Source organism: Lycorma delicatula, chromosome 6 (assembly GCF_047948215.1).
Source record: "Lycorma delicatula isolate Av1 chromosome 6, ASM4794821v1, whole genome shotgun sequence".
Taxonomy (NCBI): Eukaryota; Metazoa; Arthropoda; class Insecta; order Hemiptera; family Fulgoridae; genus Lycorma; species Lycorma delicatula.
In genome coordinates this window covers 42525688-42547821 of record NC_134460.1, presented here as the reverse complement: position 1 = coordinate 42547821, position 22134 = coordinate 42525688, and the positions used below count along the sequence as shown (strand labels likewise).

Here is a 22134-nt window from a genome sequence, read left to right as displayed (position 1 = left end):
TGGCTTTTTCCAGGTGTATATTCTTCTATTATGATTTTTAAATTGGGTGTTGGCAATTACTAAATTATACTTCGTGCAAAACTCTATAAGTCGGTCCCCTCTTTCATTCCTTTGCCCAGCCCATATTCACCCACTATATTTCCTTCCTTGCCTTTTCCAATGCTTGCATTCCAATCTCCAACTATTATTAAATTTTCATCTCCTTTTACGTGTTTAATTGCTTCATCAATCTCTTCGTATACACATTCTACCTCATCATCATCATGGGCGCTTGTAGGCATATAGACGTTAACAATCGTTGTCGGTTTAGGTTTTGAATTTATCCTTATTACAATGACTCTATCGCTATGCGTCTTGAAATACTCCACTCTCCTCCCTATTTTCTTGTTCATCACGAAACCTACTCCTGCCTGCCCATTATTTGACGCTGAGTTAATTACTCTAAAGTCACCCGACCAAAAGTCGCCTTCCTCTTCCCACCGAACCTCACTAATTCCTACTATATCCACGTTTACCCTATCCATTTCCCTTTTTAAATTCTCTAGCCTACCAACCTTTTTTAAGCTTCTAACATTCCACGCTCCGACTCGTAGAATGTTATTTTTTACTTTTCTGGTGACCCCTTCCTTAGTAGTCCCCACCCGGAGATCCGAACGGGGGACTATTTTACCTCCGGAATATTTTACCAAGGAAGGCGCCTCCATTATTGCTTTTGAAAATGCAGGGAGCCACATTTTCTTGGAAAAAAAAAACAGCTGTAGTTTTCCATTGCTTTCAGCTGCGCAGTACTCAGAGGACTGAGTGATGTTGATATGGCCGTTTAAGTCATTGTGACTCACGCCCCTAACAACTACTGAAAGAGCTGCTGCCCTCTTTCAGAAATCATTCCTTAGTCTGGCTCTCAACAGATACCTCTCCGATATGGTTGTACCTTCGGTCCAGCTACTCTGTATCCCTGAGCACTCAAGCCCCCTCACCAACGGCAAGGTCTCATGATTCATAGAGGAGGGGTTGGTTTCCATCATTGTAAATTTGAATGAGCAAAATCAGTTTGTTCAGAGGTTTGGGTGTAATATTTGTTTGTTTCATTCACTATATGTTCAAAAATTTGGAACATTATTCGATCTTTAACGAGAAGAAATAAATCCTGGACACAAATGCGATGTGTTGCATTTGAAAGATTTGAAAGAGCCTTAAGAGATAACATTATAATTGAGGTGAGAATATTTGTAGGCATAGTAAATATTTACTAATGATGACAAACTAAGCGTTTTATTAAGGCTCTTCAGAACGAAACAGTATGGTTTGATTTTATTACAAATGAAATCAGTTTGATCATCCTAGTTGAGAACTTGTCATCTAATAAAACATTCAGAAATTTTTCTTTCTGGACAATAGGAATATTATCGTCATCATATCTGAGCTACACACTTGAGGTAGCTGTAATGAAACACACTGTAACAGTTTTGTCCATGTTTAAAATTTGATGATTACATTCTATCTGGTGAATAATTTTTTGATTTGCTGTCAAAGAATTTTCAATTTCTTTTTAATAATTATCTTCAGGCATAGATACAGTTGCCATCTGCAAAAATAAATACCTCAAGATTTTGGAGCAAGTATAAACAATAAAAACTAATAAAGAGTAAAAACTGAGATCATTTCCCTCAGGCATTCTGCATTCTAAATCTTGAAGCAAGGACCTTTCTTTCTTTCTTTACTGTTTAGCCTCCGGTAACTACCGTTTAGATAATTCTTCAGAGGATGATATGTATGAGTGTAAATGAAGTATAGTCTTGTACATTCTCAGTTTGACCATTCCTGAGATGTGTGGTTAATTAAAACCCAACTACCAAAGAACACCGGTGTCCACGATCTAGTATTCAAATCCGTGTAAAAATAACTGGCTTTACTAGGACTTGAACGCTGGAACTCTCGACTTCCAAATCAGCTGATTTGGGAAGACGCGTTCACCACTAGACCAACCCAGTGGGTCTGAAGCAGGACCTAAATTTTACTTGTATTCTTATCAAAAGATGGAAATGTCAACTACGTGTTTACAGTTTGTAAGATATGATTAATCAATTGTAAGCAGTTCTTCTGGGTACCATGGTTACCGAGTTGTTTCTCCAATAAAAAATGTAGAATAAAATCAATTTCTTTACTGAGTTTACAGAGAAGGGTTGAAAATAGAATCATTTTGTTATCTAAGGAGTATAAAATATTTTCCAAAAACTAGAAAATTGGCAATTGTTTCCTAAAGCCATGCTGAAAGTTTGTTCAGTAAGGTTTTAGGAAATGTTTAAGGCAACTTAAACGACTTAAGACAACTAGGGACTACACCAATGCTGAAAGATTAATTAAATTTATAAGAAAGAAGGATAACAATAGCATTTATTACTTCTAAAATATTATTAGGGAATTCAATACCCAATGAATAATTTTACTTTTTATATTTAAAATAAGATTTTGGATTTCCCAGGGAAAATACGATTCATCAACAGAACTATTCAATGTGAATGACTTTGTTTAAAATGGAAGAATATTTAATTGTTGTTTGAATTATTGAAAAAAAATAAATAAATTCCTCTTATGCCTGAATAGGGTAGATAGATACATACTAATCAAAAATTAAAAGCAAAATAAAATAAATTTTGAAGTTTGTAGATATGAAGTTTGATAAAAATATATGCAAAATTTTAGTTTTTACAATTTTTATTTATTCTCAATATTGATTTTATCGCCTTCAAAGTACTCCTTTTCAGATATAATACATTTGGGCCTGCACTTTTTCCAATCTTTGAAGATCCTCTGGAAATGCAGTTTCTGGTATGGCGTTTAGCTCCTTTGGTGATTCTGTTCAATGTTGGCAAACCTTTATCTCTTCAATGTACATCATCTTTCATGGTTCTTTTCAGCTTGGAGAATAGGATGAAGTCATATGAAAACAGAGGCTGAGGCATCATAACAGTGTTGTTTTTGGCTAAAAATTCACAAACAAGCAGTGAAGTGCGAACAGGTGCATTATCATGGTGCAATTGCCATAAATTGTTTTGCCACAAATCCGGGCATTTTCTTTGGATTGCTTCATGCAAACAGTATAGAACTTCCAGCTACTAATCCTTATTGACTGTGATAGTGATATGCTGATTATCCATAATCATTTTCTTCACTTTTTCTGCATTGTCATCAGATGTTGATGTGCTGGGACATCCAAGGTGCTCATCGTCTTCAACATTTCCATGGCGCTCTTGGAAGTGTTTGTACCACTTGTAAATGCATGTTTTATTCATGGAAGAAATGCCAAAAGCAACATTCAACATTTTCATTTCTACAGTATTGCAGTTTATTCCTTTCTTAAAGCAAAATTTAATGCAAATACTTTGTTCTATTTTTCCCACTAGTTAAAAATCACCAATCATACCAAAATATGTGAACCTTTTCAACAGCCAATAATAAATTAAGCATCCAATATAGCTACCAATGTGAACATACATTAGGGACAAGTGTACCAATACAACAACAAAAAAAAATTGTCACAATTGGACAAACAGTCTTTCTTTTTCCTGATTAGCCTCCATAGTTACCTTTCAGATAATACTTCAGAGGGTGAATGAAGATGATATGTGTGAGTGTAAATGAAGTATAGTCTTGTACAGTCTCAGTTCAACCATTCCTGATATGTGTGGCTAATTGAAACCCAACCACCTATCCACACATATCCACGATCTAGTATTCAAATCCGTGTAAAAATACATGACTTTACTAGGACTTGAACGCTGGAATTCTTGACTTCCAAATCAGCTGATTTGGGAAGACGTATTCACCACTAGACCAACCCAGTGGGTAGACTTAGTCTGGGAAATTAAAAAATTTCTTGTATTTTTTTTATCAAATCTTGTAGATTAGAGAAAAAATCCAATCAAAAAACAGTTAAAGTAGTTATAAACTGGGATGGTTCGTGATAGCTCTATCCCAAACATTGGACATATTGGTTGATAGATTTCTTTCTTTTTTTTTTAATATGTATTAATCTGTATACCCAGGGATGTTTTATAAAATTTTATTAATCTTAAATTTTCAATAAATGCCAACAAATTGTCATATTTGGTGATTATTGTGACTAAAATAATAATCAACTTAATCAAACAACTTGATTATCAGCAAAACTCATTTTTGTTATTTTATTTAACTACGTCTTTTATAAATTCAGTTTGGCAAACCAAAAAAATAATATTGAATTGATGTAATTAAAATAAATGATATGTGAGCAATGATATTAATGAGATAAAAGGTTAATTTACAAATTCCTGATGATAGATATAGGAGAAATGAGCCCAACAGATGCAGACACCTTAAAGAATATTACTAAATTTTATTTTATTCTTAGTACTTCATTGTCTTGTATCAAAGTATCGTGCCACTGATTGTTTTGCCATAAGTAGCTTTTAATATCTGTACTGTCAATCTTGGCAATAATTATTTTTAGATACACTACATTAGTAGGCAAGCTATCAGTAATAGGTAGCTGTTTTTATTTTTAATGATTTCTAAAAAATCAGCTAAAAAGAATGTATGTAGTAATTTTTTATATCTTCCTAAGTTATATTCTTATAAACAGTGTTTAATTTATAAGTTTTGTCCAGGAAATTGTTCAAATATTACAGAGATTTGAATATTCATGGATTTTGAGTTCATGTTAAAGGGTAAAATAATATTACAATTTACATTATCCAAATTTTCCAGTAATTAAAACACTTCAGTTGTTATAACACGGAAAATAAAATCTTTAAGAATAGTTTTATTAATGGAAGAACAGACCTAAAAATTTATTATCAGTTTGTTATGTATGTCTAATACTCATTTCAAAAAATTTAACATAATATATATTTTTTATTGATTTGCATGTTATGGTTTTATTAATTTTTAACATGTTTTATCGTTATTTTTAGGTCAGAATTTAGGTACATGTTCAGCTTCTGTTTATAAAGAAGAGTTCGAGATAAATGATTCTATGAATGGTATAAAATCTTTTGGTGTTATTCATCGTAAACAGTGTTGTACAAATATATTTAAACAATCTTTTATTTTACTTCATAGAAATGCAATTCGACTATACAGAGAAAAGGTATATTTTGATTTTTATTGTTTTGTTATTAAACTTTTCTTTAGTATAATAATAGGCTCTCTTTGTTATTCTATTTTAATTCAACAAATGATCAGTGCATCACTATTTTTGATTTTGATGATATTTGGTATATGATAACTACAAAAAAATATTATAAATTATTATAAATATGATAACTATAAAAAAAAAAAAAAAATTTCTTGATTAGTAGGCTTTCTAACTTGCCAATAGGTAAAAACAGCCATTTTGTCACTTCTTCCATGAGCTGTAAGATGCTTATTTTACATCTTAAAGAGGATCAAAAAGGCCTTTTGGAAAGAGTAAAGATGAAAGTTCATCTTAGTGTACTCAAAATTCATTTTATTACATAACTAAATTTTATAATGTTTACTGAAGTTACATTTACATACTGTATTTTTTCAAATTTTGGGCCCAAAATAAATAATGAAGGACTTAGGGTAATAAGCCTGTTTTTTCCTTTTAATTCTTTGGTACTAGTAGTACTTATAAAAAATAATTGGACTGTTATCGAGTGTCCTTCATTAAAAAATGGCAACCAAATCGTAAGATTTTGAAAATTTCTCATTTTTGGCGTCTAAAAAACCATATGTGGGACAGGTGGCAAAAATCTGAAATTTTTACAGCAGTAACTACTTTTTATCTACTTTAAATCATTATAAAATTTATTTTGTTACTCAAAGAGCTTGACGAATAATAAAGCCATCAACACCGTTCTTTATAACCGTAAACAATGTATCCAAAAATACTGATGTGTATTTTTTTCAAAATACAAAAATTACAATTAAATTCATTGGAATGAATATATTGATAATTTATAAAGAGTCAATTACTGAATGATAAATAACTACAAAATGATAAACAATTCAAATACATTAACAAGTTGTTCAATTCACTTTTATCTTATTTTACTCCTGCTGATGGAAGCTATGAATAAATCTTGCAATTTTTGATAAGAAACTTAATTAATATAACTTAGTGCTCCTGCCATTTTTGTATTGAGTAGAACTGATAAATCTTCATTCATCTTTGGTGTAATGTTGTGTCCTCTTCCTAGTTGATAGAAAAAGCTCTGAAGACCTGAGAACCGTTAAAATATTTTTCAGTTGAACCCATTATCCCTCAGTAATTTCTTGAATGAAGTACCAGGACCCTGCGGATGGAAAGAGTCTGTATTCGACATTCCTCTTCATTTTCATGTATTTTGACTTCAATGACTTCGCCTAACCACCACTTGTCATTGTTTACACAGCAGACATAATTTTTACATTTTGACTTTGGTAAACCTATAAAGCAATCAGATACACTAATGTCCTTGTGTACTAATGTAAATGTTTCTGACTTGCTGGAACATAACTGAAAGGTTCTTGTTTCTGGGATTGTTGTGATTACCTGATAACGAGAACTGAGGTATTCTTCAGTCATCTTTATTAGAGCAGAAAATATATGTTGTATCTCTAATATTGTCTGCAATAATTGTACATTTCAGAAGGTGTAACAATTTGATTGTTGACTGTCCTTTGAAGCTTGCTTTAGTCACAGTCCTTTTTACAGTTCTACCAATACCATCACACGGTCCTTTTTCATGGTATAAGGCAAAAAAATTCCATTCAGCTGTGATTTCAAAATCTTGATAGCGCAAATTTATGATTTTTTTTTATACTGGTCTGAGGAGTCATCAGAAAAATAAAAAAATTGTTTAACTTGTAACAGTATTTTTACTTTATTTACAACTTGCGTTTGGAAGGAGAAGAACGATGTAGTATTGTGCTTGCTTCAAGTACTCACTGATCACACAGTAGCTTTGGCTTTGTAATTTTCCTTCTTTTTTTCAAAATGTATGAGAAATGGATGTACTATGGCATTAGTTTTTAACCAGTGATAAAACTGGATTTCATTCTGTATCACAAAAGGAACATTTTGAGAGAACTCTCTAGTTACAATACATTTACCCTCCAACAAGTTTTCCTTTTTAATGTTGAGGAAATTAGCTTGTTTCTTTGTAAAAAGAATGATGCCGTTTAGATTATTTAAATTTTCAGTAAGTTTAAGTACTCGTTCACAACGGTCAACAGAAACCCACTGTTTGAAGATAATATCAAAATCATTCCAGCTCTCTGGCAGCAATCTGAGCACTTCATTAGTGCCTGGACAATTTTCATACTGTGACAACATGCACGTTTTCATTTTCTATATCACATACCATGGTTAAAAGGAGAATTTTATAATCAAATTTCATTTTTAGAGCAGATAACATGAGTTTTACATTTTAGTGGGTGGCACACACACACACACACACACACAGAGTGAGTACCTCACCCACCAGTCAGAACACAAAATTTACATCTTAAATCAGCAAATTTTGAAAAACCAGTTTTTAAATTATGTTTTTCATTAGAGGCTATGTACAGTTCTTTAAGTTACATAAGATAAGCCTTTTTTGAATATTAATTTTCTTCCCATCAGCTTGTCTTACAGAGACATAATCCTTCTTGCCTGTCATTATTCGGCTGTGCTCATCATTCTGGTAAAAATCATTTAATAACATTTTCATCAGTTGCGTGACTGGGTTTCTTTTTGCCGATTTGTGGCAAAATTCAACTTGTTTTAACTAATTGTTTGGATTAACAGGTTAAATACTGACTAACACTAAACTCAATGTGAATTTTTTGAATGCTCCAGCTACTTGGTAATAAACTTAAAATATTAATTTTTCCCAGGGTTGACGTAACTGTTTTCATTTTATCCTTTATTTTAATGATTAATCCTTCATATTCTCTACCTAAATCTGCATGTTTTTGTGGTACTAAACTGGTTTCTTCTGTAAAAATATTTAAATCACAGGAATCATTTAATTTACTGGTAATCTACTTGGCTATTTTTTTAACTTTATTTTTTTAAATCTGTTCCATTGCACTGCTCAATAATTTTTTAACCTTAATTGGAGAAATGCCAAGTGCTGAACAAGCTTTATTCACTGACTCGACTATAACACATAGAGGCTCAAATATATCTTGACATTCCAGTTTGGTTTCTGTATCATCTTGTGGTTTTTGTATTTTGTACTCAGTACTCTGCCTGGAATTAATGTTAAATTTGGATTGCTTGTTGGAAGTGTCAAAGAGATTTCTTAACCGGTTTAGTGTGACAGCTAAATGAGTCAGAGCAACTTTTCCCATTAATATGAAAATATTTATCTAAATATTAGGTTTTATGAAAAGTACAGATAATTTTTTGTTTCAGTACATCCACTCCTTAAAAGATATCAATGTTATTTGCTGTTCAGGTAACTCTAAAATATCATGCAATACTGAAGTTCTATACTGAAGTTCTTGTAGGTCAATTTTTGACATACTGTTTCAGTGTGAATGCCAATTGAACATTCCATTAATCCATTTTTATAAAATGCAAGGGTTCTTACAATAACAATACAGTTAGCATAAATGATAAAACTACCAATTGCACCTCACTTTGTCTTATCCCAGTTTCTCTACAGCAAAACAAAAATTTCTCTAATTAATAAAATTAAAAATAACAGAAATCACATAAAAGAGAAGTTCACTGCTAATAAAATCACTTTAAACAATTGTACATTACCTAACCACAGGATTAACACTAGCAACAATACAACATAATACATTAAAATCAAAACAGTAACTGAGCCTTCTAAAATGTTTACATTCGGGTTATGCAAAGATTCATGTCTATGCATGTCTATTCACTTGAGTGTTTAACTTGAGTTATGTTACTTAAAGTCACTTTAAGTAACAAACTATCTAGATAACCTATCTCATTATAAACATATCACTGTATCTTGTATAGTAGGTCTACATTATTATCTGAAAAAATACAAGCTGTGAATTTTTTTGGATACATTGTTCATGGTTAGAAGGAACAGTGTTTTTAGTGATTTTGATGGCTTCATTACTTGTCAACCTCTTTGAGTTAACAAAATAATTTTTATATGGTTTTAAAGTACATAAAAAGTACTTATTTCTGTAAACATTTCAGATTTTTGTCACCTGTCCCACATGTGGATTTTGGGCCCTAAAAATCAGACATTTTCAAAATATTACGATTTGGCAACCATTTTTTTTAATGAAGGACACTCGGTAACAGTTCAATTTCATTTTTATAAGTACTACTAGTACTTAAAAAACAGGCGTGTTACCCTAAGCCCTTCACTATTTATTTTGGGCCCAAAATTTGGAAAAAAAAACAATTGTAAACATAACTTCAGTAAAAATTACAAGATTTTGTTATTAACAAAATTAATTTTGAGTACACTTAGATGAAGTTCTATTTTTACTCTTTCCCAAAAGTCCTTTTTGACCTCTGTATGATGTAAATTAAGAATGCTACAGCTCATAGAAAAAGTGATGAAAATGGCTGTTTTTATGTGTTGGCAAGTTAGAAAGTAGTCTACTATTCAAGAAAAAAAATTGTTATAAACATAAAAAAATATTTTTTGGGCACTACAAGGTGGGTAGTTATCATATACCAAATATCATCAAAATCAAAAATAGTGATGCAATAAAAATTTTTTGGATTAAAATGGAATACCCTGTTAATTATTGGGTTTTCTCTACCCCATTGTACTACCACAATTTTTTGAGAAGGTAGTAATACTGTAAGGAGAATGGTCTCTCACTGTGCTCAAATTTTTGAAAATGGAGATTTATTCTCAAATTGAAATAGCTGACTACAATCGAACTAAAATGTCCTGCTTGTAATACATAGTGTGTTTTTTAATCTAAGGTTTTTAATCTACATGAAAAGTGTAGTTAAAATGGAAACTTTTCTCCTAGAATTCATGATTTAGGAAGCACAAGAATGCTGGAGTTGGATGTACAGATTTCAGGTTTTGTAATATATTTAAGAAAATCCAGTGGGCAATGCAAAAAGAATTGTGTTATGTGAAGAAGTTGATATTTCCTAGAGAACTTCTTAATAAATTATATGGATGATAGTGCACCACCACGCTTTAATATCAATATCTACCAATACTTGGATGATTACTTCCCTTAAAGATTTAAAATAAGATGTCATATTGTTGCTTTGTTTTGTATCCAAATAAAATACCACGAATTGTATAAAAATTAAATTTCTCTAACATGAAACCTCAATTCTTTCTATCTCCCTTCATTTGTAAATTTCTCATACAAAATAAATTAAATTCTGTAATTTTTTTTATTCCTTGGCCTTTTCTATGACCAAAAAATGTATGTTAACTTTGAATAATACATATATAAGCTCTCTTCCTAATGTATTTGACATGATTAATTTAGTTAAAGGTACTATGTTTTGTTTTTAGCATTGAACTGTAATTTTTATTTTTGAAATTTAAATACTGTTGTTACTCCTGAAAGGCTAGTCAAAATAAAAATAAATAAAATTAGGTAAATAAAAATATAAGTAAAAAAAAAAGTAAAGTTATCAGGATATTTGTAGAAAATCACCTATAAAATTATGTCAACGTAAATGTCCTGTCAATTCGCTGATAACCTGTCATTGACAGTTGAAACCACCAAATTGACATAATTTTATAACATATGATGACCAGCTGTTATGTTTTAAACAAATATCACGTTTTTTTATAATTTACATGTGAAGTTTTATACCTTAGCATCTAAAATACATCAAATCAAGCAAAATTGCATATAATGCTTAATTGGGAATTTGGTGGTTCAATTTCAGGAAAGTTTCATTTTCTTTCTGTCATTTTTATCATAGATAAGAAGACTTTTTAGTGATATTATCATCACTAAATTCAGCTTGTTGCCATCTTGTTTTCAGATTTTGGATATTCATCAATATCACATAAATGTATTAAAGATATTGTGGCATATTAAATTGTTTAATCCTGAGCAATAGGTCATCACTTTACCATTTTCTTCAGAAACTGTTGCATGTGTAATAAAATTGGCATGCCGAAACGAGTGTTTAGTGTTATAACTGTAAACAGTTCCAAGCCTTTTGAAGAATGTATATGGTTTGATTCAGGTTAAATGTTATTTTTCATCTCTTGCTTCTCAGACACTTGCAGCATTTTTCTTCTGTAATAGCCTTTAAGACATTTGGTAACACTTTGGGTCATCATTTACCATATACTTGTAGTGTTGGCAGCTAAAAAGACAATTTTAATTTGTATGAATCCTTAGGTGTCTAGTAATGCTGCAGAATTACCCAACAATAAAAAACTTCTTTTTTTTTTTAATTTATCCCATTCTTGAATTTCTTCTTTAAAATTGGAGCTGTCATCAAAGTAGATTTATAGTTAGTATTTCACAGGTAATGACCTAATATTTAAAAACAACTTAAGCTCCCCATATTTACCTATTGCTAATAATTACTATTGCTCAGTTCTCATCGTATTGTCACTAAATAGAACAGCAATGTTATGCTTTGACAATTTTCCACTTGTACCCTTTTCATCCTACAAAATTTTAATATCTTGTTTTGCAGTATTTTTAAAATTTTAAAAGAAGACTTGACTTTTCATTATTTATTTTTTTTTCCTTTTGCCTTGTTCAAACACTTACAACATGACCTCATGACCCTCAAAGTAGGTAATGAATGCTATCCAAACAATATTGTTAACAGTATAACAATATTGTTAACAGTATAACAATATTGTCATGCTGAACAGTGTTGCTAACAATAGATACCACAGATAAAGAAACGTGATTGTTCCAACTTGCAGCATCATAATGAACCAAGCTTCTAATTTGCCTCTCAAATTTTTTCGAGCTTAAATTGTGTATAACTGAGGCCAACCAATCATCAATTTTCACTTCAGATAAACTACTGCAACATATCTAAATTTCAGTAAAAATAGATTTAGTTTTGGAGATTTATGAAAATTTTATACAATGGCCTATAAATAAATAACAAAAGAAAATCCACAATTTAAGTTAATTGTATTTTTGTACTTCTCATAGCTGAAAATATAAAGAAAATTTGTTTTCACATGCGACCAAAAGCAATACCATACTTTTCTTAGAAAAGTCTGTAAAAATTTTATGTTTCATCAGCATAAAAATGACTTCTTCCTTATATCTCACACATATTTTTCTAGGGCACTGGTGACATTAACATCGACATCATTTGTTTTACCATTAATTTTGCTGAGTGTGAGGTTGTGAGGTTCAAATCTGTGCAGCAGTCTGAATCTTTAAAAGTTTCTATATGATTTTTTAGTGTAAAATTTTATTTTAGTTTTTAGAAGCGAGCTATTAACCAGAAAGTGTGAATTTCATTACTTCTAAAACTACTGAAAACCGCCTTATTTAGATGATCGTAAACTGGTATTAATTTTCTTTTTTAATTATAATTTCCATTGTGTTGTGGCGCACTTTCAGTAATTTGTCTCTACTGCACCACCCTGTTTCTACCATGGAAGAAAACAAATTAAAATTTCATCATACATCAACTTGTTTATTTTCCTCTTAGAATGCATAAATAATTAACAAATTTTCTATAGTTAGAAAAAAATTTACATTTATTAGTCATAATCTCAATAAAATAATGTAAAGTATGTGTGCTGTAAATGCTGAATTTACTGTTCTATCTTTACAATGAAAAAATACAGTAAAAACTGTATCTGAATCATGGTACAATAGTAATGATAACTTCAAAAGTAACAGTAAAAGTCACATTGTACTCTGGTGTACTGCCCACTACTGTATATCACAGAGACTTAGTTCACTTGTCACAATACAATTATGAAAAATTACTTCACTGGTGAATATTTTAGTTGTAGACTATCTGTGAAGTTGTTAAACATGTTAAAAAATTCCATTTAACTAATAGCACGTAAAGGTTTGGAGGTTGGTGGTTCAGTTTCTGAACATTTCTTCTTCTATACCTCCTTTTTATCATAGGCAAGAAGGCTTTCAATGACGTTAATGTCATTAAATTAAGTAATTCAACATTTATGGCATGTATGAAGACATGGGAGGTGTAATGTGCTCCTGAGTTTCAACCTCCCCTTGTTTTGTAGCAAGTAAAGGAACTCATTTGTAAAATTAATAGAAAGGAATAAACCAGCAGTTACGATCTAATTTTTTTATTCAGAGTTCAAATGCTTTTGTCATTAACACTTGAGAAACACCACTCCATTGATTCAAAAGTAGTTATGGATATATATTTTTTGTCCATTACAGGAAAATTTGGCTTTTTCATTTGTTCAAAAGAGCCTAAAATACATTGATTGATATAGTTATGAAGCGACTAGCTAGTTCTTTCATTATAAGGAAATCTTTTGTTAAGAAAAGTATCTTGTATAGAGAAAATTTTGCTACATTTACATTTACTTATGTTTTTGCATTTTTTCATAGTACAAACTCAATAATGTAGTTATGATTTTTGAAAATGTACGGTCATAATTCAAAGTTTATAAAAAGTGAGAGTATAAATTTAAGTTAAACTTAAACTTGTGTTGCAAGTATAAGAAGTTTAAGTTAAACTTCTAAATCCAGTGGTAACCAGGATAATATCAATAATCTTTGGAGTCAATGTAATTTTAACAAGTGCTTACTGTGATCCAGGAGTTTATTAATGTCACAGTTGTGTTGTGTAATTTCAAGGTGAACATTATCCAAATATGTAGTAGTCTTAAACTGGTTCTGAGTATAACTTAGATAAATTAAGTTTATTCTTAGTGGATTTTAATGTTTCTTATGATTTTATTGCAGACTTTAATACGAGCTCGTCTAATATTTCATATAGTAATTGGATTTCTAATTGGGTTATTATACCATGGTATTGGAAGTGATGCTGCGTTTGTATTTGATAACTTCAGTTTTATTTTCTTTTGTCTTATGTTTCTTATGTTTACTTCATTTTCTGCTATGATTATGGCTTGTAAGTATATGTATTATTATATTTTACTTTGTTTTACAATTTTTTATTATTATTAATTAGGAAAATACATAAAAAAAAGTTAATGCGAATATGAAAAAATTCTGATGTATGATTTCTTTTTTAAACATTTTCAAAAGTACTTAACTTACCTTTATGGTAAAAATTTAAGAAATTATATTAAAAGTATTTTAAGTGAAAATCTAAGAAAAATATTGATTTTATCAAAAACAGCCAAGACACAATTAAAACAATTTTAATTTATTAAAATTGTTTTATAAATCAATTTATTGTTCTATTTATCATGGAACTTCTCTTATGGCATTGTCTCAAAACTGACTGAATAGTCAGTTCTGATTGAGCTGTAGTTTTATCTGAACAAGATTCTATGCTTGACTAAAATTGGCGAGAAATGAAACTGTCCTTTAATCTTTAAAAATAAATAATGATTATACAAGTATCTTGTTTTAAATTAATGTAAACATTTTTTAATTTTAATTTAAGAAATGCTTTCTTTTTAACAAGCAGTTAAAAAAAATTAATCTATTTTTGTGTAATATTACCAGTGTGATAATGAATTAGTTAATTCACCACAGAAGCTTACAAAGAAGCTTTTATGTGGGAATATGATGGAAATTTATAACATATGAAAAATGCCATGTCTGACTGGGATTTGAATTCGAGACCTTCAGATGAAGTGTACCACTCCACCACAGAGATTGGCAGATGTAATATATTAAATATTTATTGTTCTATGTAAGTTACACATGTTTTTCTTTGTTTCAGTTCCTTCTGAGCTTACGATTGTTATAAGGGAATATTTTAATTGTTGGTATTCCCTAAAGTCATATTACTTTTCAGTTGTCATGGCAGATATTATCTTTCAGGTAATCTTTTTTGTTAAATGTAGTTTTTTTCCAATGCGATTACACTAATTCATATTTCTTACTTTATAATGATTAATAATTCATATTTCCATTGTCATTATTTATCTTTTTTTTAATGGCTTCTTTTTTTTCTTTCTGGTATTATCTTACTAGTGATACTAGTAACTAAAGGAATATTTTATGTCTTGTGGTGGCAGCACTGATTGTGTTGTCTTCATGCTCCCCCAGCAGCAATATTGTACAACATTCATTACATGTGTAGTGTCATTGTCAATATGGCAAGTCCTCTAGAAGTTTCATCCAGCATAGATGTGTGCTCAGTAGTCTGATTTTTGTGGGGGAAAAATTGCAGTTGTGAAATTCATCGTCAAATTGTTAAGGTATACAATAAGAATGTAATGTCATGCCCCATGATCACAAAATGGCGCCAAATGTTCAATAACGAAAGAAGAAATGTGAGTGATGAACTGCATTCTGGGCGTCCTTCAACTGCAAACAGATGGGTAACGCAGAACGCGTGAATGAAATTATCTCTAGTAATCAGCGCATTAAAATTAGAGAGATTGCAAGTGAACTTAGCATCAGTTATGGTAATGTGTTTGTTGCGATTATTGACGATCAGCTTGGTTACTGTAAGATGTATACATGATGGGTGACACATCTGTTGACAAGACAGCCACAAACATCAACGTTTTGCATCTGCTCTTTCTTTTCTTCAGTGTTATAACAGGACTGGTCCACAGTTTTCTAACAAATAACCACAGGGGATTAGAGCTGGGTGCTTCATTACACTCCTGAGACTAAACGAGCATAACATGAATAGTGATACAAAACTTCGCCACAGCTAAAAAAAGTGAAAACATCTCCACATCTTCGAAAGGTTATGCTGACAGTCTTTTTGATTTTGAGGGAGTTGTTTAGAGTGAATTTATGTCCCAAGGAACAACAACCAATGCCTAATCTTATACTGTAACTTTAAAAAAATTGCGTAAAGCCATCTTTAATGGCTACAGACCTGGAAGATTGAGTGATGGTGTCATTTTTCTTCATGACATGAAGTAACTCCTCATTCAGCTCATGTGATAAAGGAGTTACTGCAAAAATTCAAGTGGGAAGTGTGGTGTCATTCGCCTTACAGCCCTGACTTAGTACCCTGTGACTACTATCTGTTTGGTCTTCTCAAGCAAGACCTGGCAGGGGACCATTTCACTAATGATGATGAAATGAAGGAAGCAGTCCAATGCCTAATCTTATACTGTAACTTTAAAAAAATTGCGTAAAGCAAATCTTTAATGGCTACAGACCTGGAAGATTGAGTGATGGTGTCATTTTTCTTCATGACATGAAGTAACTCCTCATTCAGCTCATGTGATAAAGGAGTTACTGCAAAAATTCAAGTGGGAAGTGTGGTGTCATTCGCCTTTCAGCCCTGCCTTAGCCCTGTGACTACTATCTGTTTGGTCCTCTCAAGCAAGACCTGGCAGGGGACCGTTTCACTAATGATGATGAAATGAAGGAAGCAGTCCAATGGTTGAAGGAAATTGGACGAAATTTTTATATGAGATTGGAATTGAAAAAGTTGTCACAAGTTGTCAATAGTATTTAGAAAAACTGGTAATTATGTCAAAAAATAGGTAAAAATACGTAGCTTTTGTTCAGTAAAAAAAAAATTGTGTTATAAATATGTGTTGTTTCATAGAGGGGGTGTAACTTACTCTGTGATCATCCTTTGTAAAATGTACCAGCTACAACCACATTAAATAAATAAATTTGCTGGTGTATTACAGCATTACAGGTTACCAGCATATGGTAAACCATATATCAGTAACCCATTAATGAGGAATCTTCCAGTAATGAGATGATGAGTTGTATAAAATCATTAGTGAAAAAATGCTGAACTCTTCTTAGAATTAATCCTGAGGTTGTAAAAGTTTCCATATGTCTGCTGTCAGTGAAGTCACGTTATTTGTTAACATAAGATATATCTAAAATCAAGTTGTTGAGTATAGTTAAGAGAAAAAACAAGAAGTTTTTTTATCAAAAATACAGATCTGCACTTCAGATAGAATCAGAAATACAGAAATAAGGCAAGAATTGGGCTAGGAAAGCCATAGTGAAAAAAGAGATTAAGTCGGTATAAGATGGTATGGACATCTAGAAAAGACGGATAGTGACAGAAGATTAATAAAAAAATGAGATTAATTAACCCTTTGCATAAGTTTTTGATAAGTTAAAATAAGGTTATTTCTTTTCTGCAAATTTCATTAAAACCGATTGATTTTAATGAAAAAAAAATTGATTTGCTCAGCTCTTTTATTTGTGCAATACTTTGGAAAAAGTAAGGGTTGTCTACTAACTTTGTTATCAGCAAATAAGTCCTTGAATTGCAGCATTCATCAATATTTAAAATATTGTACTTTGTAACTAAAGAATTGTACTTGAAATAGTGTGATATTATTATCTGATTTTACTATGAAAATACTGATCATTCTGATATAATATTTGAAATTACATTGCAATTGAGTAGTGCTTATGGCCTTAATTTTACATGTATATAAATTCCATAAAAGTTAAAGTGGTGAAATCACTGATTTATTTATTTTATTGGTGTTATTTACAGATAATTTGCACAACTACTTATTGTTCATTGGTTTACATGATTACATCACAGCCTAGAGATATACAAAGATTTATTTTATTTACTTTAATGTATATTTTAGTGTCATTAGTTTCACAAGGGATTGGTCTCTTTGTTGGTGCTTCAATGAGAATAGAGGTGAGTCTTTTCTTAATTTAAATTTATAATTCTTTATTATTTACTAAAACAAATTAATCGTTATCTAATATTTGTTATTCTATTAGTATCGGTTCACACAATATATAATTTCTAATAATTATTTTAAACTATCATGTAAAATGTACATGCAAAAACAACACAAACCATTAATTATAATAGTAATAGTGACAATGGTGTAATAATAATAGTAAACGATAATAATAAAACAAATAATAAAAAAGTATAGTAATCACAACCACGATAATAATTAGAATAATGACAATAATGGCAACAGTAAACAATAATAATATTAAATATCAATAACAAATAATCATGGTCATCTCAGCCATGATAATAATAATAAACAGAGATTATATACAAAACAGAATTTAAACTAATCGTCAGGAATTATTCATAGGTATATAAGAGAATGGAAAAGCAGTATTCAGACGCATTGACAAAACACATTAGCATGATTGCTAGTCTTAACACTTTTAACCATTAGTCTTGTATTAACAGCAGTTGTACAATACATAAGACAAGCATAAAGTTCTTTCACTGTAAATTCACTGTGTAAAGTTCTTTGCTGTTCACAAATAAAACGACCCTAACAGTTTATGAATGAAATTTAGTACATTATCTCTTTCAATTATAGTCTTACAATAACTTAAAGAACCATTTCTTGTTTTCATATAGTGGAATTACTTCTAATATCACCATAATTGTTTCAAACCAAAAATTGAAATTTGCTCCTTCACTGACCTCCTCACGGAGTACTCTTGCTGACTGACATCTCGGAGAACTCACCTCATGTACGTTTCGCTTAGACTGATTTGCAGAATTGATCTGTAACTGGGCTTCCCCAGAGTATTTATACTCCTATCCTCTTTATCTGCCGGACTGGACCCAACTCGAAGTGTGAGATGATCAACCGAGCCATTTTATTCCCATACGTTCCTAACCTGAGTCCGATAACTCTTCTCATGGAAGAACATCTGTTTATTGTGTGTCAGTGGGCAGTATTACAAAAGACTATTGTTAAACGGACCTGTTAGCTTTACTAAAAAGACTTCATTTAGCCCCTTTCTGGATTCCTCCCATTATTACATTTGCTACTACTTTCTTCTTAATTGGCAGGAGTCTGTTACTCAGGTCCATTATACTGGTCTTGTTACAATATATTAAAATAATTACATCAGATTATCTTTGCAGATGAGAAAGCTATTTGTTTCTGATAATAAAAAAGTTATCCAGGAAGTAATCAGCTACATTGTTGGTTGTATCTTGTCATCTTATATAAGTCATTATGTAGATGTAATTATAGTAAATAATTTTATATCAAATTGTATTCATATTCGGTATAAAATTAGTGCTATGACTTAATTTTGAGATGATCCTGTATTATGTTGTACTTTTAGACTACTTTAGAATTCCATAAAGTATAAGGAAAGAATTTGGAAGCTTTGGAAGTAATCAGACAAAATTTAAGTTATTGTTTAGCTAAATAAATCATCAGTTTTTTGTTTGTTTTTAAAGGTATAGATTTTTCCTAATGTTGTTTTTAATTTTCCAGCATGGCATGGTATTTGGAGCGCTGTTTATTGCACCATGGGTAATTTTTTCTGGGTTCTTTTTGCATTTAAGTGATGCAGCACCATGGTTTCATTGGATATTTCATATAAGTTTTTTGAAACATGGTTTAGAAGGTGTTATGGAAGCTCTCTATGGTTATAATCGTCCACGACTTTCATGTTCTATAGATTACTGCCATTTTATTTCACCAAAAAAATTATTAAAAGAATTTGATTTGTTACATAATGATTATTGGACAAATTTTTATATATTATTCAGTTATATTGTTGTTATATATATAATTACTTATTTTATGCTCAAATATCAAGTATACCATAAAAGGTAACAATTTCTATAGTGTTTCCATAAGGTGACACATAATGTACAATACCATACCAGTGGTAGAGTTAGTAAGTTTTTTCTCTTATTTATATGCATAATATTTCTTGCCTTGCTATTGCTGCGCAAAAGTAATAATTCTCCTAAAAATTTGTATTTTTTTATTTGTTTGTTATAAAGCTAATTAGTTGAAAAGTAGTGTAAATAAATTGAAATTTCATTAATAATTAGCATAGTCTTGCCCTTTAGTGATTGTTATATGTATGTATATTAATGTTATTGATTAAAGATTTATAATATTTTGAAATAAGATAATTTTATATATGTATTTATACATATTAAACGGTTTTAATATTTTTATTATGTTGTATGTAAGCATTGTGGTATGTATAAAAGTATATTGTTTTATATGAAATTTTCCATCTTAATATGGAAGTTCCTCCATATGTAACACTATTATCAGTCTCCATTTAAAATCATGCATAAAATACTCTATTAACACCTCATCAAATATATTTTTTACTTTGCTTAACCTCATAAACTATAAATATTGAGAAATGAGTATGTGAATCACTTTTCTCCATTATTATTTATTATAATAAATTTATTTTTTTACTTTACAATTTTTTACTTTAGTTTTATAAATATATTTTTCTGAAATATTGTTCGTGTTACTGTAAAAGACAGGAGTCAGATGGTTCTACATCTTTCTTTATATTTTACTCTATCTTTCTCCCATTTTTAATTTTGTGTATTTGTAATATCATTGAACATGTTCATCTCCTTCCTCTTCTTTTCCCTTGTTGCTTTCCTTCCTTTATCTTTGTTTGTGCACAGTACAAATACAACTCCAACTCCTCTATACACATCTTCCTCATTACAACACGATACGACAATTCATGTCAATTTCACTTTTCCATATTACTTATTACTTTCAACAAACTCCCGAACTTCTTCTTTCCTTGATGATCTCTTTTAACTGCTCTTTCCCTTATTTATTCACTAAATTTTATTTTTCTTTAGCCATATTTGTATCTTCTTTATAACAGGATTATTGCAACTTTTATGAGTTTTATTTTTTAAATAAAAGTACAAATTATTTAAATAAAAAATAAATAAAAGAATAGTAGTTATTAAATTGATATGTTGGTGAAAAACTGGACTAAAAATTTTAAAACAAAAACATACCAGTTAGGACATTTTTGAGGACAGTTTGTGTAAATTTGTAAAAAAAAAATATATTTATGCTTAGGTCTTTGTTGAGAGCGTTTACTTAATTTTATATAAAAACTGATAATTGTGTGAGAGTAAAATCACTTAAAATTAATTGTACTATTAAAAATCATTTTTGAACTTGTTTCAATTAACCTTTTATTAGCAATACATTATGTTACATTCTTTATAAGTGGCATTGCATTTTTATATTTTTGCAAATAATTTTGTATATTTAAATTTGACTAGTCAGATATGACCAAATCAGCTTAATCCACTTTATTAAAAAAAAATCAAATGTATGTATATATTTCATAGTATTTTCCTTTATTATATACTATATTTAATTGAGTATTCCCACCCTAATTAATTTTTAGCTGAAAACATATAAATTTATATACTGACAAATATTAAAAAAGAAAATGATAATGAAAAAAATAAAATTCATTTTTCAAAACTAGTATTTAAAGGAAAATAATAAGGGTGATTATATTAATTTGTTAATTTTTTGTTTTTTATAAATGTAAATTATAAAAAAATATATTGAGTCTAAATGAAAACCACAAAAATCCAGATAAATTAAAGGTAGAAACACTTTTGAACTTGTGCACTTAAGAATTTCCTTATTTAAAGTTTTACAAGTAATGTGTGTGAGATTTTTGTAGTATTCATATTAATATTTTTTTCTTAATTATCGTTAATGATTAAATTGTTACAATTTATAATAATCATGCCAGCATGTTTATTATTCATATAATATGAATTACAATTTATAATTGTAAAAACTTTCTAAATTCTCTTATTTCTCTGCCATTATGTTGATTTCTATTAATATGTAAATTATATTTGTAATATATACTGTAATAAAGGAGAAAAATGTTATACTACTTTGATTTGCATGTAATATTTTGAATTTTTCCTGTATATTTTGTGATTGTGACACTATCATGTTATTGAAATCGGAAATGAAATTTTGTCGCATTTAAAAAAGTCAGCAATGCCTGATCTGTTGAAAATATTTTGAAAGTATTCCCTCATTCATTTCATTCATTGTACGAGATTATGAATATGTTTTTCTAAATTCAAACAAATTTTTATGTTTTATATTTTATTAAAATATTTTCTGATGAGTATAAATAACAAATTTTTTTATAATTAGTATATTATTCATATTATTTTTATAATTGTAAGATCAGTTTCAATTTGACAAAACTACATGCAGTAATGTAATTCACATTTAATTCATGAGAATATTCTAAAATAATTTATGGATACAAGTTTTTTTACGACATTATTAAAGTATTCTGAATTGATTAGTAAATAAAAATGCTAAATAACAA

General features: G+C 29.7%; 1 protein-coding gene across 1 annotated transcript in view; it reads left to right on the top strand.

The window, feature by feature from the left end:
* LOC142326571 (ATP-binding cassette sub-family G member 1-like) overlaps positions 1 to 19819 on the top strand; it is a 172756-nt gene extending 152937 nt beyond the window's left edge. The window contains exons 7-11 of the mRNA XM_075369151.1: positions 4953 to 5128; positions 13843 to 14011; positions 14795 to 14895; positions 17516 to 17671; positions 19245 to 19819. Coding sequence (XP_075225266.1) covers positions 4953 to 5128; positions 13843 to 14011; positions 14795 to 14895; positions 17516 to 17671; positions 19245 to 19589 — 947 coding nt within the window. The 3' untranslated portion in view covers positions 19590 to 19819. The remainder of the gene's footprint in view (positions 1 to 4952; positions 5129 to 13842; positions 14012 to 14794; positions 14896 to 17515; positions 17672 to 19244) is intronic.
* The last annotated feature ends 2315 nt before the right edge of the window (positions 19820 to 22134 follow it).